This window comes from Coloeus monedula (genome assembly GCF_965178545.1).
Source record: "Coloeus monedula genome assembly, chromosome: 1".
In the NCBI taxonomy this organism is placed as follows: Eukaryota; Metazoa; Chordata; class Aves; order Passeriformes; family Corvidae; genus Coloeus; species Coloeus monedula.
This window is the reverse complement of record NC_138781.1, coordinates 32,627,828-32,643,182: the sequence shown is the minus strand read 5'-3', so window position 1 is coordinate 32,643,182 and position 15,355 is coordinate 32,627,828. Positions and strand designations below refer to the sequence as shown.

General features: G+C 39.6%; 1 protein-coding gene across 2 annotated transcripts in view; it reads left to right on the top strand.

The window, feature by feature from the left end:
- IGF2BP3 (insulin like growth factor 2 mRNA binding protein 3) overlaps positions 1 to 15,355 on the top strand; it is a gene marked incomplete at both ends in the record, with an annotated part of 109,850 nt that overhangs the window by 67,028 nt on the left and 27,467 nt on the right. For both annotated transcript variants that reach the window (XM_082278028.1, XM_082278027.1), the window contains 5 exons: positions 2,144 to 2,195; positions 2,289 to 2,352; positions 10,548 to 10,832; positions 13,008 to 13,142; positions 13,690 to 13,812. In XM_082278028.1, the coding sequence (XP_082134154.1) occupies positions 2,144 to 2,195; positions 2,289 to 2,352; positions 10,548 to 10,832; positions 13,008 to 13,142; positions 13,690 to 13,812 (659 nt within the window). The remainder of the gene's footprint in view (positions 1 to 2,143; positions 2,196 to 2,288; positions 2,353 to 10,547; positions 10,833 to 13,007; positions 13,143 to 13,689; positions 13,813 to 15,355) is intronic.

The following is a 15,355-nucleotide window of genomic DNA, read 5'->3' as shown; positions in this document are numbered from 1 at the left end:
CAGTCTGCTGTGTAGAAAAGCACAGGTGTTGGCATACTGTAGGGACAAAGGAATTGCTTTATCAGACTAATGAACTCTTTGATATCCTATTTCAACTAAACATCTCAGAAAGGATCTCTAAGCCAGGAAAAGCTTTGCTTTTAAACCCCCGACCCCACCTGAGATTCTGTTCACCCACTGGTTTCAGTGGATCCCTTAAGCAGTCTGTGGAAGAAGGTTTTCCTCTAATCACATGCTGTGGCTCTTCTGGCTTGTGTGAGGTACAACTGCAGACCTGCAAGACCTCACAACTCTCCCACTCGTCTGTGCCAGTGTTTTAATTGTCTTAAAAGGATCTTCCACCGATTTTAAATTTATTTTAATACCCTGGAGCATCTCTGCTTCAGTAATATTTAGCAAATTTCAGAGTAAACATTCACAGTTTCCAATTGTTGGACCCGAGGAGTGGCAGAAAAATTATATTTTAGGGGGATTGAAAAGGCAAACTCTCAGACTAGGCTAATTTCTACTTGTAGAATGAGAGGACAATTAACAACTTGTCTATGAAAACAAAACATTTGCCAAGAAAACTTACTAGAGTCTCTACTAGAAGGATGGGGAAATTCTGCAGTTGGAAGCACTAATGCATTGCTCAAATTTGGCGAGCACTGCTTTTTCTTTTAAATACCTGGTTTGAAATGTTACCTTTGAAACATCTATGTGCAGTTTAAATTTTAGTAGGTGGTAAAGAGTGCAAATTGTACTGATATAAGTTGTCTTTAGGTTTGGGCACATAAACTGCGGTTTATCTTAGAAATGTCTTTTACATTGTAGTAAAAGTATGTGGTACATTGATAGATGATAATTTAGGAATTTTAATCTCATGAGGATGTAGACTGCATTTTACATTTTTAAGGACTGGGGTTTTATGCACATTCAATTGCTGGTTATAGCAAAGGGAAGTGTACTGCAACGGGAAGCTGCACAGATGCTTTTTATGCCTACTGCCTTCCTTCTGTCTTTGCTTCCGTGTTTCCTTCCTTTCCCAAAGGGGTTTCTTCTCTTTCTCACTGACATTTGCCCTTAAGAGACTAGCTGAAGAAATGTCACTTTGGTTACAGAAGAGATTGCAAGCTTACTTTTTCACTTCTTGGTGTAAATTGTGAACTTTTCCAGCATCAGTTTAATTTCTGTGACAAAACATTAGGATGCAATACACCATAATGATGCACTTGTGTCTGTGCTAGTTACTGCCACAGTCACCATTTTCTGCAACATTATTTCTCACCAGGAAGAAAATAAACTCTATACCATGTGAATTTTAGAAGTGGTACAACTGTGGGTGTGTTAATTTTTACTGGAATACTCTGACACCTTGATTTTTTTCCCCAGAAATTTGTGTTCTTCCCCCTTCTTCATCCTCCATTTGACTAGAATAAAACAACCTATGCAAAATAAAATGACTTAATTTAGATTTCTTTTGCGACTTGTCAGATGCATTAACTGTTTCTTCCTAGCTTTCTACTAAAGGAAAAATTAATTGTGACTTTCAAATACTGGTGAAGATACTGTTGTGAGTGGTTCCTCTGGAATTGGGTATCTTTGAGAAATCTGTCAAAATCATTGTGGAACAGCTCTTCATGTGCTGGTTGTTCTTGTTCCCTTCTCTACACAGGCAATTCCCCACTAAGGGAGAAAACAACATTTTTATGTACAGCCTAAGTGTGTTGGGAGGAAAAAACTCCAACAACTCCAAAAAGTGACAAAGTTAGATATAGGTTCTCAAAATAAGTGGAGAAAGTTTTGTTTCAGATTTGCTCTTCTCTAATTCTTTCTGCCTCTTCTTTAGCCCACTCTTAGAACAGGTGACTTGGAGTTTTATTTTCAAAGTTTGGAACATACAGTGCAGTGTGACTTCTTGGAGTTATACTTTGTATTTTCCCGCTAATGAAGTTTTAAATGCAGATTTTCTGATGTGAGAGAGAAAATAAACAATGTATCTTTGTTCTTCTTGGAATAATAATTTCTTCCTTGTTGGAGCAGCTGTCTTAAATGATCTGTGTTCTCATACCATACTTTTACAAATTCTGGTGCTTTTAGAGGCTTTTTTGTTATGTTAATCTGCTTTGAAATATAAATCTGTCATTTCTTTTACGTCTTATAGGTGCTGGATAGTTTGTTAGCTCAGTATGGAACTGTGGAGAACTGTGAGCAAGGTACATTTTCTACTCTCAATTTGCTTTTAAATTTGTAGTGGGAAGTGGGTGCACACTGAACTTACCCTCCTTCCTTTGCATTTTTCTTTCTAGTGAACACTGACACGGAGACTGCAGTTGTAAATGTAACATATGGCAATAAGGACCAGGCTAGACAGTAAGTATCTTATTTAGTTGTTTCTGTCATCTAACTTGCATTTTGGAGTTCACGTTGTTGTGACTGTATATGCAATTTTGCTTCTGATCACGTCACCTTTTTAACAATAAATTAAGCATTGACTTTCTTAAAAGTCTGGTGCAATTCACCTTAATTTACTAATTTTTTTATCATCAACTTTCCTTTCAGTTTGATAAAAAGTAAATCAGTAATTTCAAAAAATGCAAAAATCGTATAAATTTTTTTATATTGGGGAGAGCAGAAAGTTAATTTACAAGTGAGAGGATGGAAGTTACTGTGAAATGATTTTTTTAGCCATGTTTTTAGTGATACCCTCTTGCAGCATTCATTGTTCTGTCTGCTTCTTAACAAACAATCACAGCAAAATAACAGAAGAAAAAAAAAAAAATGCAGCTGCTAACCAGAAGACAGGGCTTTTTTATTAGAAAATTTAATGCTGCTTCCAAACACACAAAAGGTGTAATCTGTATACCTAAAATAATTTATTTGGTATTTTTGAAATTTAGGCCACATATTTTAAGCTTCCTTATATCTTCAGTAATTGAGAATTTTTAATCTACGTACTAAAATTTTAAAATACCATGTTTTACTTAATCAGTGATCACACATACTTTTCCTTTAAAAATCTGTATTATGTACTATGCTAAAGGTTGAATTTTGCTTCTCTACCACAAAAAAAGGACTTGTGTGGTCTTTAAGTTTTAACCTGGTGACATAAACATACTTCCCCTCTTTCTAGTCATAGCAGGTCAAACAAAACCGAACTCATGGAATAGCCTACAATGATCTTTTTATTTTAACTTTGAAATTTCTGCCACCTTGTGGCAAACTAAAACCAGCAGTTAAGATGCAGAGCGTGCTTATGGTATGCATTAATTCAAAATTACAAATGAAATAATATTTGTACATATAATTAAGTAATTATGATCTGTGCATAACTTGAATGCAACACATGTATTTAATCTTTCAAAGCATTAGGTTACTTGTAAGTGTATTATAAACAAATGTGATGGGAAAGTTGTCAGTGGTATCTCCTGTGTACGCTGGAGCGGAAGGAAAAAACTATGTTTTCCTTGAAATCACTATTGAACTTGCTCAAAAGCTGAATTGTTCTAACAAGTTCTTCAGGTTCTTCTGTTGCTTTTGATTCTGTTGCACAGCAATTAAGAAAGGCTGAATTTCTAGTTCTGAAGAAACTTATGGCGCAGTGTTACAGATTAATACTACATGTGCCAGTTCCTCCTTTGAAAATATAAGAAGGAAGTACCAAAAATACCATGGAAAGAAGCATGATATACTTTTTTGAGCTGTCATCTGTGATGTGGGTTTCTGGGCTTGTGTACTCCCTTCTGAAGCTGAAAACAACAGTTTATCCCCAAATTGTACTGGCTAAATTTTACGGTCAATCCTGAGGAAATGCTGGGATAAGCAAAGAATATGAAAAAATGTCTAAGATATGATTTCTTATGCAAAAACCCCTAAATTGTGACAGTAACTGAAAACCTCTTGAGTTTGAAGCAGGAGAATTGGCATCCAGCATGGATGTTGTAGGGGAGCTGAGGCAATACAAGTTGAATGGTGGCAGTTTAGTTCCTTGGAACATGTAGGACAAGTGGAGGAGCCTTGATTTGCATGTGCAAATGGTTTCATAAGGACACAGGGTTTTCTAAGCAGGTAGGTCCATATCATGTACAAAAAATGCTAGCTCAGAGTGTCTGAGTTTGGGAGGTGACCTTTCAACTGTTTAGAAATCCCTAGGAGAAGTGCCTAGATGGAGGTATTTTTAAGGAAAAAACTGTGAGGAATTGGAATGAAGGGTCACTGCAGGACCTGCATGTGTGTGGCTTTTCCATAGTGCCTGCAGTGCTGTTTCAGTGAAATGATTTTCCCAGACATGACCCAGCTTTGCTGCTTGGAGCTGGCTGTGGTGGACAGCAGTGGCAGTGGAGAGGGAGCTGTGTGTGAATGCTGATAGCTGATAAAGGCAGTGCTGGTCATCCTATGAAGGACATGCACTAACAAGAACTGACTTTATTAAAAGCTGGTTAGAGTTGTCAAGAGTCAGTAGCTGGTAACAAGCTTTGTAGTTTGGAATTTAGCTGTTTAGGGTAAATGGTGCTCTTTGCCATGACTTTTGGATCAAACACCATGACACAAAGATTTCTATGCTGCCACATATAGTGGGTCCCTAGTTCTAGTTGCTCTTCTTCTGCGCTTTTTGCAATGCATGAGCTATCCTCACAGTAGTGTTGGCTGACAGAACATGCTAAATTGGCTACTTCCCTGCTGGATATCTGTATGGCATTGCCATGACTGCTGGAGTGTGTACTTGCAGTGTGTGGTGGAGGTGCTGCAACATAATCTGGAGATACTTTTGATAAGCAGTTCTAAGCAGGTGTGGTATTCATTGCTTGGAGGACAGTACTTTTGAACAAAAAGTGTGGCTCCAGCCAGCAGGGAAACTGAGCTGCCTTCTGTCTTGCAAATCTAGGTAGTTGTGGCAGAGGTCTTTTCCTCTAGGCTGGTACTACAGTTGTGGCACATTCAATACAAGTCTGCATCCAAAATTAACTTGGAAAATTTAATCAATTGAAGATTGCTGCAGTCTTTTTGAGAAAGAAGTCTTAGAGCACAGAGCACCCAAAATCTGAGGTGTGCACAGCTCCTGACTTCTAGATGGGACAGTGGCCTGTGTCTTTGACCTGTTGTAGCAATGCTTCTTTCCTATCTGCAGAGGCATAGCCTGTCTCGCCAGAAAGAGCAGGATGATGCCTCTGGCCAATGTGGCCAGAGCAAGGGAGCCAGCACAGCAGATCAGGTGCTTTCTGGCAGCCCAGGAGCATTGTGGAGGGGGGTGTGCAGCAATCACAGAGCCATTCATGGGCCTTGGAAGACCCCCTTTGCTCTCTGAGAGTGTGGGTATCAAAGAGGAGGCTGGCACTCCCAGGTCTGACACCACGTCCTTCCTTTCCTCTCCTCTCCTCTCCTGCAAGCCCCTGCTGCTCTCCTTCCCAGACCCTGGAGAGGGCTTTACAAAGCATGTGCACTGCTGTGGCATAGGCAATTATTGAATATTGTGGTGGGTTGTAGAACATTTGGAAGAGACGAGAGGGCAAGGGACAGAGCCTGGAGCCTGTGGTTTACCCTGCACAACCCAAGTAGCTGCATGCAGGTGCTGAGGCAGCCTGGGACATGCTTGCCAAAAGACAACCCCTCTTCTCCCAGTATCAACCCCTGACTGCAACCAGCAGGACATGCTGACTGTGTCCTTGTGATGTGCTGCCACCAAAATTATGGCTGCTATCTTCAAGTGTTATACCACCACCTCTTTCCCTCCTCAAAAGGTTCCAGTGTGTAGGAGTCTAGTACATGCTACAGGATTTTGCTCTGCCCAGGATTTTGAAAGTCCACTAGTGATCACCTCTTAATTAGAATACTTGCAAAAAAAATTTTTTACCCTTTCAATGGAGCACACATCTGTGTGTGTACACAACACGTGTCCTTGAATGAACAAGGGTTCACATAACTAATACTTTTGCATGCCATTGTGGGTCAGAGCTAATGTTGCCATACGATAATACTGAAAATTCTGTGGGATATAAGTGATTATAAGCTTAGATTTTGTTTTGGTTTCATTTGCAGAAGTACTGATGAAACCTGTATTTTTATTTAATGTAAAAAAATTTATTATGCTAAAGAAAATTTACCATGTACATCTGCCTTCTCGTATGCAATTGTGTCTGTTCAGGGAAGAAAAAAGAAAAGTGGTGTACATAAAAGCTGCATGTGGGAGTGAAATATGTTCTCCTTCTAGTGCTTAGTGTCATCATGCTATCAGTGGAAGAATGATTTCCAGTACAAGACTCGGTGCTTTTACTGTAATCATTTATCTAGGACGTTTAACCTCCACTAGCATCAAAAGGGAGAAGGCTGGGCAAACATCCTCTTGTAGGCAGCTCATGAGAGAACAGCAGTGAGATGCTGTTTTGATGGGAAAAACTCAGGTGACTAATTTACAAAATACTTGTTTAAAGGTTTCATTTTTACGTAGGAACTCTTGCTTCTGAACAGGTGTCACATGAACATAAGCCAGGCTGGTATCCATCTTATCAGTACGCAGACAGTAGCTGCTGCAGTCTCTTAATGAATTCATTTTATTAAAAAATTCTGAACTATGCTAAGAGACTTCTGTGTACCAGCTCTCGCTAGTATGTGAAATGGAAATATTTTCCATTTCTACTAAATATAAACTTTAAAGGATGACTTCAGGGAGGAGGGCACCTCTTAATGAGGCAGTTTACTGAATTTTCTCCATTTTTGTCCTCCCTGAGTGACTCTTCAGGCTTTTAGCCTCTGTTTAAAAGACGGTTTGTGGGTTGTTTCAGTAGGTACCAGCTGGGCTGCCTGACAGAAGGTAGTCTGCATGGCCTTTATGAACTTGTGGTCATGGAAGGGGACCCCCCAACCGGCTTGGGAAGGCAGAGGTGGTGTTTCTGTGTTCTGGAGTTCTTGAGGTGGTCAGTCAATGAGTGTGTGCTTTACAGAAGCAGCTTGATGTAACATGTGGTCTGCAGCAATGATGGTAGCTTTGCCTGAAACAGATGGCCCTAGGGCTGTGAAGAACCAGTCACTTGCTTTTAGCTGAGGCTCAGACTTCTCCTGCGAGCAGGGCTGACTCTCCTGTTAGCAAGTGCTGTCCTAGATGCTGTTTTACATGAATTTTGCATCCATCTAGGAGACAGTTCTCAATCACTTGTCTCTCTTCATGGATTTTCTTCCACATCTGTCTCTCCAGCCCCCAAAGCAGTGCCTAGATGCCTCTAAAATTGAGCTTGTTATGGTGCTGAAGAGCTGCTGAATCATCACATTGCCTAATTCTAGCCCTATGTTTTGCGCCACAGAATTGATAAAAATGAGTCCAGAACAGCTGAAGAAACGTGTATAACGATACTTTAAAAACCTAGTGAAAATTGTCAAAAACTGGAATGTGAAGGCCAGAATCAACAGTCAAAAGGACCTTTCAAAAGCTGGGGTTTTTTTTTTTCCTCTGTAAGAAATGCACTAGAACTGTGTATATGTAGCATCCACTGCAAATCAGTTATCCTTGCATTCCACTGTGTGCACCCAAATCAGTGCAGAATATGGGACTACGTACCCAGGAAATATCAGTTCCACAGAAGGCTTGGGAGATCAGCATTTAATTACTGATACTTCTTCTGACTTCTCATCATTTGAACAAGTCAAATTATAAAACAAGTCAGGCTGTAAAATATGGAGAACTCTGTGACTCACAGGGTGAATTAGTGTGTTATTTTTCCATGTCATCATATGGCTTTGGTGGCCAGAGATTGTTCACTGCTGACACAATTAATTTTCCACAATGGCAAATGAACTTTTCTCAGTTTGCTTTGAATTTAAGGTACTTATAGACATATGGAACCATTTAACAATTTATAAGTTGTTATTAAGAAGAAAAATTCCAACCTTCTTTCCAGGAGATGTATATATATGTGCACATATATATGTGTGTGTACATATAGTTGTTGCTGGAAAGTGTTTGTTGTGAAAATAGGATAGGTATGAAGCTTGGTTGCAAACAATAAGCCTAATCTTTTCTTTCCCAACCACTTCTAAGGAAGAGTGAGAGGTCTCAAGCACTGATTTAATGTCAGGTTTTGTGTTAATGCTGGGATTCTGGTCAAAGATGTTTTAAAGCCAGAGGAGGCTGACACATTTTGGGAAAGAAGCAATGTCTGAACTTGTCAAATAAATGTTTGGAAGGAAATGAGTTGGGATAGACGTTAATCTGGAGCCTATCAGCACATTTGCATAAGTGTTGGTGTTCACCTCTCCAACATCTTGAGGTTTAATTCCAAAAGAAACAGAGCTTGTGCAACTGGATCGTCTGGCAGTGCCATTTCCCTTCCTGGTAGCAATTCAGATTTCTGGTCAATATCAGTAAAACTCAGCCTAGAAATAGAGGTCTTGGATATTTGCAACCAACAAGAAATTAATATATTCAGGTTGTATAAAAAGGAAAGTTCCCAGACCCCTTTTCCAGATAGGATGTCCAGAGAGAGACACTTCAGTGAAATGCCTTTCCAACATTGGAAATCTCTGCAGAAACTGAAAATTGAGACAAATCCATAGAAACACAAGTCTCACTAGTCTTCTCACTACTCATACTGTTTTATAAACATGTTTTATTGTGTAATAAAATGCTTTTCAAAATCCGTGCAGTAAAAGTTTAAAAATATCAGCTTTGAAATAACCTCACCAAATTTTAATCCAGCTCATTGCTGTAAAGGACTCTTCTGTTATGGGAGTAATTACACTCCTGCCCAGTTCCTGAAGGACCTGTGTCTCATTTGGTTAACAGAAGTATTTAATGAACAGTGATCAGTTATTCAATATTTTGCTTTCTTTGTTCGTTGGCATTGCTTTGGGACTTATTTATTATCAGCCCTTATTAAACCCTGTTCCAAAGACACAAATTACTTGTTTTCTCATAAGCTCTTTGCTGTCCGACTGGAATATTTTGAGGACTCTGGCTCAGCCCCTGGGAGATGAGGGGCCTGTTATCCTCAGTACCTAAATACCACTTCTTATCTGAGAAGCTGCTTGCTGCTCGTGACCCAGACTGTCAAATGGGACACCCAGGAGACAAATAGTATTTTTCACTGGCTGCCCTTGAAAATATGGGCAATTGGATATCATCATCTTTTATCTCTGCAGTATAGGCAGGAGTAAAAGTGTTGCTGAGGCTAATGTTTGGTAAATGGGCAGTAATGTCCTGCAAATGTGCATGAATGGAAGGACTGGGTTAAGTTTCTGAATTCAGAGGCCTTGCTCCAGAGCATATGGCTGTTGGAGCTTTTTAATGAAAATATTGGTGGGTTCTTTAATAAAAGATGAAGACTCCCTCCCTCCCACTACTGCCTTTAATTTAAATATTTTTTTTTAAAGAAAATCTGTCAGTCATCTTTTGTCCAATATTAAGTCTGGCATCTATAAAGTACCCCAAATCAGTGCGTATTTCAGTGATCAGTATATTACTGTTAATCTGAGTAGTAATGCCTGTTGTAGGAATACTTGATATGTCTTTCTTGGGCAAATGTGTTTATTTTATACCACTGGTTTACCAGTGCTTTTCATGTATCTTAGTTATTCCTACTGTTTGCTAGATATTTAGTTGTATTAACTCTATCCTGTTTGTGAGTGGAAGGTATTCTACCTTCTGGAAGGCTGTAATTTTAAGGTGGCTTGTGTTCCCCCTGTGAAGAGGAGACCCAAGAGCAGGTCAGGCTGGCCTGGAGCCTTGTCCTTGGTTACGAAGAGGGAGTGAGCAGAGGGAATGCTGAGTGTTCAGGAGGTTTTCAGTGTGAGGGCCCACGGTGTGAGGGGGCTGTGTACATTTGGGCAATATCCCTCTGTGATGCTTAACTGAAAGAACAAGAGAAGGTGAAACAGCATTTTAAATGCCCTCTAACAACTTTGTTTTTATGGAGAGTTTAACGTGGATATGGGGCTTTAATTTCCTTGTTAACTTTTAAACCTACCTACAACATGACTAGTTAGTGAGTTGCAAGGTGCTGTTGCAGTCTGCTAAGGGGCGTTTCAGATGCCATTGACGGGCTTTGAGCACTTCCTTTCCTGCTGAAGTGAGGGTGCTCTCCTCTTTCATATATTTTTTTCATTCCTGTCACAGCTATATCAGTTATTGCGAAAACTCCAGCCAAATAGCTATGCTGGCAAAAACCCTAATGAAGGTGCTGTGATAGCAGCTAAAAAGTTTTCCCTCTGGTGCAGCTTTAATTCTATTTGGGAAATTGATTTAAATTAAATCAGGCAAAAGAATGCTTTTGAGTGTATAAGCTCTGTCTCCTGTGAGGTTTTGCTGATAGGGTTGGACCAGCAAAATCTTTAAAGTGCATGGAAGCCCAGAACAAGCAAGAGCTAACTTGTAGTTCTTAATATGGTGACTTTGTGTAATCAAAATCTTGGCTGAAGAATTTCAAATGTAAGTTTTCATCTTGGAATGAGTTTCTAGTTTCACCACGCAATTTAGAAAGAACAGAAGTCTACATCTGAATGACTTGTCATTTCATAAGGCCCTGCATGTGATCATGGGGTTTTTTTTAATCTCTTCTCTCCTCTCCTTTGCAAATAAACAGAGCAATAGAAAAACTGAATGGGTTTCAGCTTGAAAACTATTCCTTGAAAGTTGCATACATCCCTGATGAGATGGCAGCCCAGCAACCTCCACAACAACATCCCCAGGGAAGACGTGGATTTGGACAGAGGGGTCCTCCGAGGCAAGGGTCACCCGGTGCAACCACAAGGCAGAAACCACAGTCAGATGTTCCTCTGCGGATGCTGGTTCCCACACAGTTTGTAGGAGCCATTATCGGGAAAGAAGGAGCAACAATCAGAAACATTACAAAGCAGACACAGTCCAAGTAAGTTATTTTACAAAACTGTAATTAATAGCTTTAATATTGTGTCATCATTGCTCATGTAAAGAGGAGTTCTTAAAACTTCATTACTAATCTGCATGGTCAGATAGCAAATGAAGACAACAGAGAACAGGAAATGTTTTGCAAGAATTATTTAAGGACTGGATTCTGTTCTTGACACGTGTTCAAACACTAGCTGACTTTTTTCTCCCCCTTTAAAAAAGGAGCACTAGCATGATGGTACTCTGTTGGAGACTTTTGCTTACAGATATACTAATATGGTTCTGGCACAAAAAGAGAAACTGAAAGAGCTGTAATATGTTGTTCTGGGGGGCATACACTCAGTGTGGCGATACCCAAGTTTTCAAGTGTTTATTCTAGTTTTAGTTTGATTAGGGCATTTTTAGGATTTGTAAGTGTTGTCAATTCAAGATGTGGGGGGAAAAAACCCTAAAAAAAGAACCTTTCTATCTCCCTCACTGCTTCTTACATCTTACCCCCCTCTGTTTCTGGAGAATGCATTTGTTGCTATCAAGTTGCAGACCACACCAAAACACAGATTAAGGAAATGCATGGGAGGCAAAAAGCAAGCTGCTAAGTGACCTAAGGAGCTTAGAGCACTGGGGTCTAGAGACGCTGGAAGAGATTGTTTCCAGTGTGCATTAAATCCCTACCCACAAGGAAGAGCTCAGCACAGATGCAAAGGGAGGTGGGGTTCTGATTCCAAGAATTTTTCTAGGATGCCCCTAAAAACAGAGAATTAAAATGCTGCCTTCAGCAGCACACTGGTAGGAGTCCCCAGCTCTGCAGTTGCAGCAGGCAGGACCTGGCAATGAGCTGTGTGTGAGAGGAACAAGGGTGGGTCATGGCCTCAGCTTTGAGAGTAGTTAATGAGGATAAGGGACTCCTCTCTAATTACACCCCAACCCCCCACAAACAGGCTTCCCCAGCTCCCCAAACCCAAGATTATCATGATGCTCCTTCAAACCTCTCATTAGCACGATGTAACCCAGCAGACTATTTAGTGTGTTTAACAACACAGGTTTAAGAGATTTGTGGTGTCCTGACAAGACTTGGTTGTAATTTTTCTCTGGGTAACCAATTTTTCAGGTGATATATAAAATATCTAATTCTTGGACTATAAAAATCCTGGAAGATTTGCATGAGGAAAGCTTTTATATCTAAAAGAAGGGTGGGTAGAGCAGAAATAATTGCAGGTTGCTAACTTTACGGATACGTGACTTTGAGAATGATGTTTTCATTGGTTTGGGCTTAAAAAAAAAATAAAGAAATTTCATCTACTTTCAGTTCCACCAAGGATTGCCATTGGTTTCTTGGAAAATGCTGCATTGTGAAACACAATGAGTTTTCAATACTTCAAAGAACTGCAAAAATAAGGGGGCTTCTTGAAAAGCAGCATGGTTGTTTCAGTTAGGAAATAGCTATTACATGCGAAAGAGGGGCCAAAACAAAAAGCAGAGGTGGAAAGAATATGTGAGCTGCAGTTACTGGCAGAGGAAAAGTAATATCCAAGGCATTGTCTTTATGCAGGTCATAATTAATTTCTGCTAAATTCTTAGAACTACATAAACCTGTTGTAAAACAAGGCTAGTAGTTTCAGGGTGGTAGAGGGTGGAGTAGAGGAAAGGTAGTATCATGACAAAATCAGGCTGGAAAAGTATAAGAAACTAATCCTGAAGATGGATGCAAAGTACTGCCATGCTACTTGTTAGCAGAGGAGTGCTGGGAAATTCTGCTGTTGAGGTAATTAAAGATAAGATGGGACAGAGCCTGACTGTCCTGTAGTTGCACAGTCATTCTAAGTGGAGCAGTGGGGCTGGAGATGGAGCACTGGGAAAGCTTGATGAGGTGTTGTCTTCAGGGGTTTGGTTGTCTATCTAACAACTCCCCTGACTATCTTGATGGGAGTTTACTGAGAAAAGGAGATCCCAGTGTCTGCAGAGGTGGGGCTTAGCTGGTAAAATCAAGAGGAGAGGCTCTTCGTAACACAACAAATTAGTATTTAGGATATGTTTAAATAGTTGTAAACTTTTCAAGAGTAAGCCACTAAAATGTAGTCACTGTTAGCTCAAAATAAATTAGTTTTACGAGAGTTGGAAATACACAAGGTTTACCATAGACTATGTGGTTACAGTTAGTGTTTTTCTTTCTTTCAAGAATTGATATTCATCGTAAAGAGAATGCAGGTGCTGCTGAGAAACCAATTACCATCCACTCAACTCCTGAAGGCTGCTCAACAGCTTGTAAAATTATTATGGAGATCATGCAAAAGGAAGCTCAAGATACTAAATTGTGAGTAAAAAGCGTTTCATCGTGGAAGCATTAAAAATTCTGAATTCTTGCTGGCTCAATTTAAAGAAGTAGTTTTTAAAGCTGTTAACAAGTGAATATTTGCTGTTATCCGTATCTAAGTAGGTAAAGAAACTGAGACATTTTGCCGTTCAGGACAGTCTACTTGCTTAATTAGCCCCAGCACACATCTATGATTTCAGTTGTTGCCTGGCTGTGATTTTGAGGTGAACTGGAGCAAATATGGAAGTTTCTTGAGCAACTGAGAGCTTTTAGTCAGAGCGAGCATAAAAAGTTGAGCCCTCACTAAAAGCTTTAAGATCTATTTTTTCCCTCCCAACAGCTCTTGCTACTTCACTCTGAGCTTTATTTAGCTCAAGGTATGCTGCAATTAAGCTTGAAAAGCCCATTGTACCTGGACTTTGCATCCGGTGTTAACCTGTGAATGGGAGCTGTGGATATTTCTACGAAAATCAAATTCATCCATAACACGCATAAAAGCTTGTGCTCTGGTCTCCAAAAGTCTCACTAGGTATAACTTCCATTACAGTACAGAAGAAATTCCCTTGAAGATACTGGCACATAACAACTTTGTTGGCCGACTTATTGGCAAAGAAGGAAGAAACCTGAAGAAAATTGAACAGGACACAGATACTAAGATCACGATATCGCCGTAAGTTTTTGGTGGCCTAATCTTTTGGTGAGGTGTCTCAAATGGCAGCAATGCTGCTGTGGGACATTCAGGTACAGAGTTCTTTGAAAAATATTATGTGTGTGCTGAAGGCTGAGATAACAGCCCTTCAGAGACCTTTCCATCATGTGGATTAAACTGTTACTTAAGCTCAGTTAAATTTTATGTAAACAGTGAGTCTTCATTGTAAACTCAGTCAAGAGCGAGCCTAAAAATAACATAGGCTATGTGGAGCTTGTGTTAGACTATATTTTAAGTGTCGGTTGTTTTTAACATATTATACCATATGTAATGATGAGTGTTTGAAACTCTAAGTCTGGATCAGTTCTGAGATATGTGTGAAAATGAGTGAATTTAGTGATGTTTTAGTTTCTGGTATATATTAAATTTTTGGACTAGAGGGAAAGAAATAGAGCAAATGGATACTGAAAAGGGTATTTTAGTAGCAGTTCTGTCCCTCTTGACCACTAGCAGCCAAACTGCAATATACTGGCTGGTCTGCTTCAAAGTAATACCTTTTTTCCTGAGCTTGTGAGGGTAACTGAGACCCGTTCAAATTTAGCTGAGATTAAAAGGGAGTTTTCACCTTTACTGGAAATCTGTAAATCACTGATTAGATTAACATCTCTGTAGAAGCTTGGCAGTCAATAGTAGTTTTACCCTGGAGTAATATCTTCAGAGAACCTCCTGTTCTGAATAATGAATGCTCTGGCATGAACTTTCAAGCATTTGAAGGCATCCTGGATTTGGCTCTAGCCAGGAAGGGTGAGAATAAGGCTTATAGGCTGTAGGAAAGGGAAAAAGTTTGGAAGACACATGAGGATATGTGAAGAGGTGTGAATACATGCAGGAGACAAAAAAAGTACTGCAGAAAATAGCTCAAATGAGGACAAGGAAGCTGGGAGTAAATGTGCCTCCTCAAAAAGAAGAAATCAAGTTTGGCTGAAAGTACCTGAGGCCTTCCTTAAAGGTGTGTGTTTATGGAATTAGTCTGAGGAAGAGAAACAAATCAAATAGAGAAAAAGCACCCATATAGGTGTGCTTCAAGAATAGACTTTCTAAGGCCAGCGTGCTCTCTTAAATGTGTTTGCATAAACAGTTTGTTTGCAAACAGTACGCAGACTAATGCTATTGCTTAAAGGGGGGGGGAAAAATGTGTACAGAGTACATGAAAAAATGGTCTTCATTCCATGAAATCCACTTGTCTTTATTGATGATGACATAAATAACACATTGTCTGTAAACAGCTACAGAGTATTTTTTAATTTAGTGAGTTAATGGTTTATTTGCATTAAAATCTTGGCCTCAAGATTGTATTTGTCATACTATGCCTAAAATAGCCCCCTGAAGTCGTCTGGTGTAATCAATACATAAATGAGAGCATATATGCCCATTGATTTTGCTATATCTAATTAGTCTTTCCCATAGTCTCTTCATTTAGGCCTTTCGGTAAGCTTGTCCATAAGTTTAAAGTAAGACAGCTCGTTTGGGAAAGTGTTTCCTCTCTTCTTTGGGGTGTTTTCCA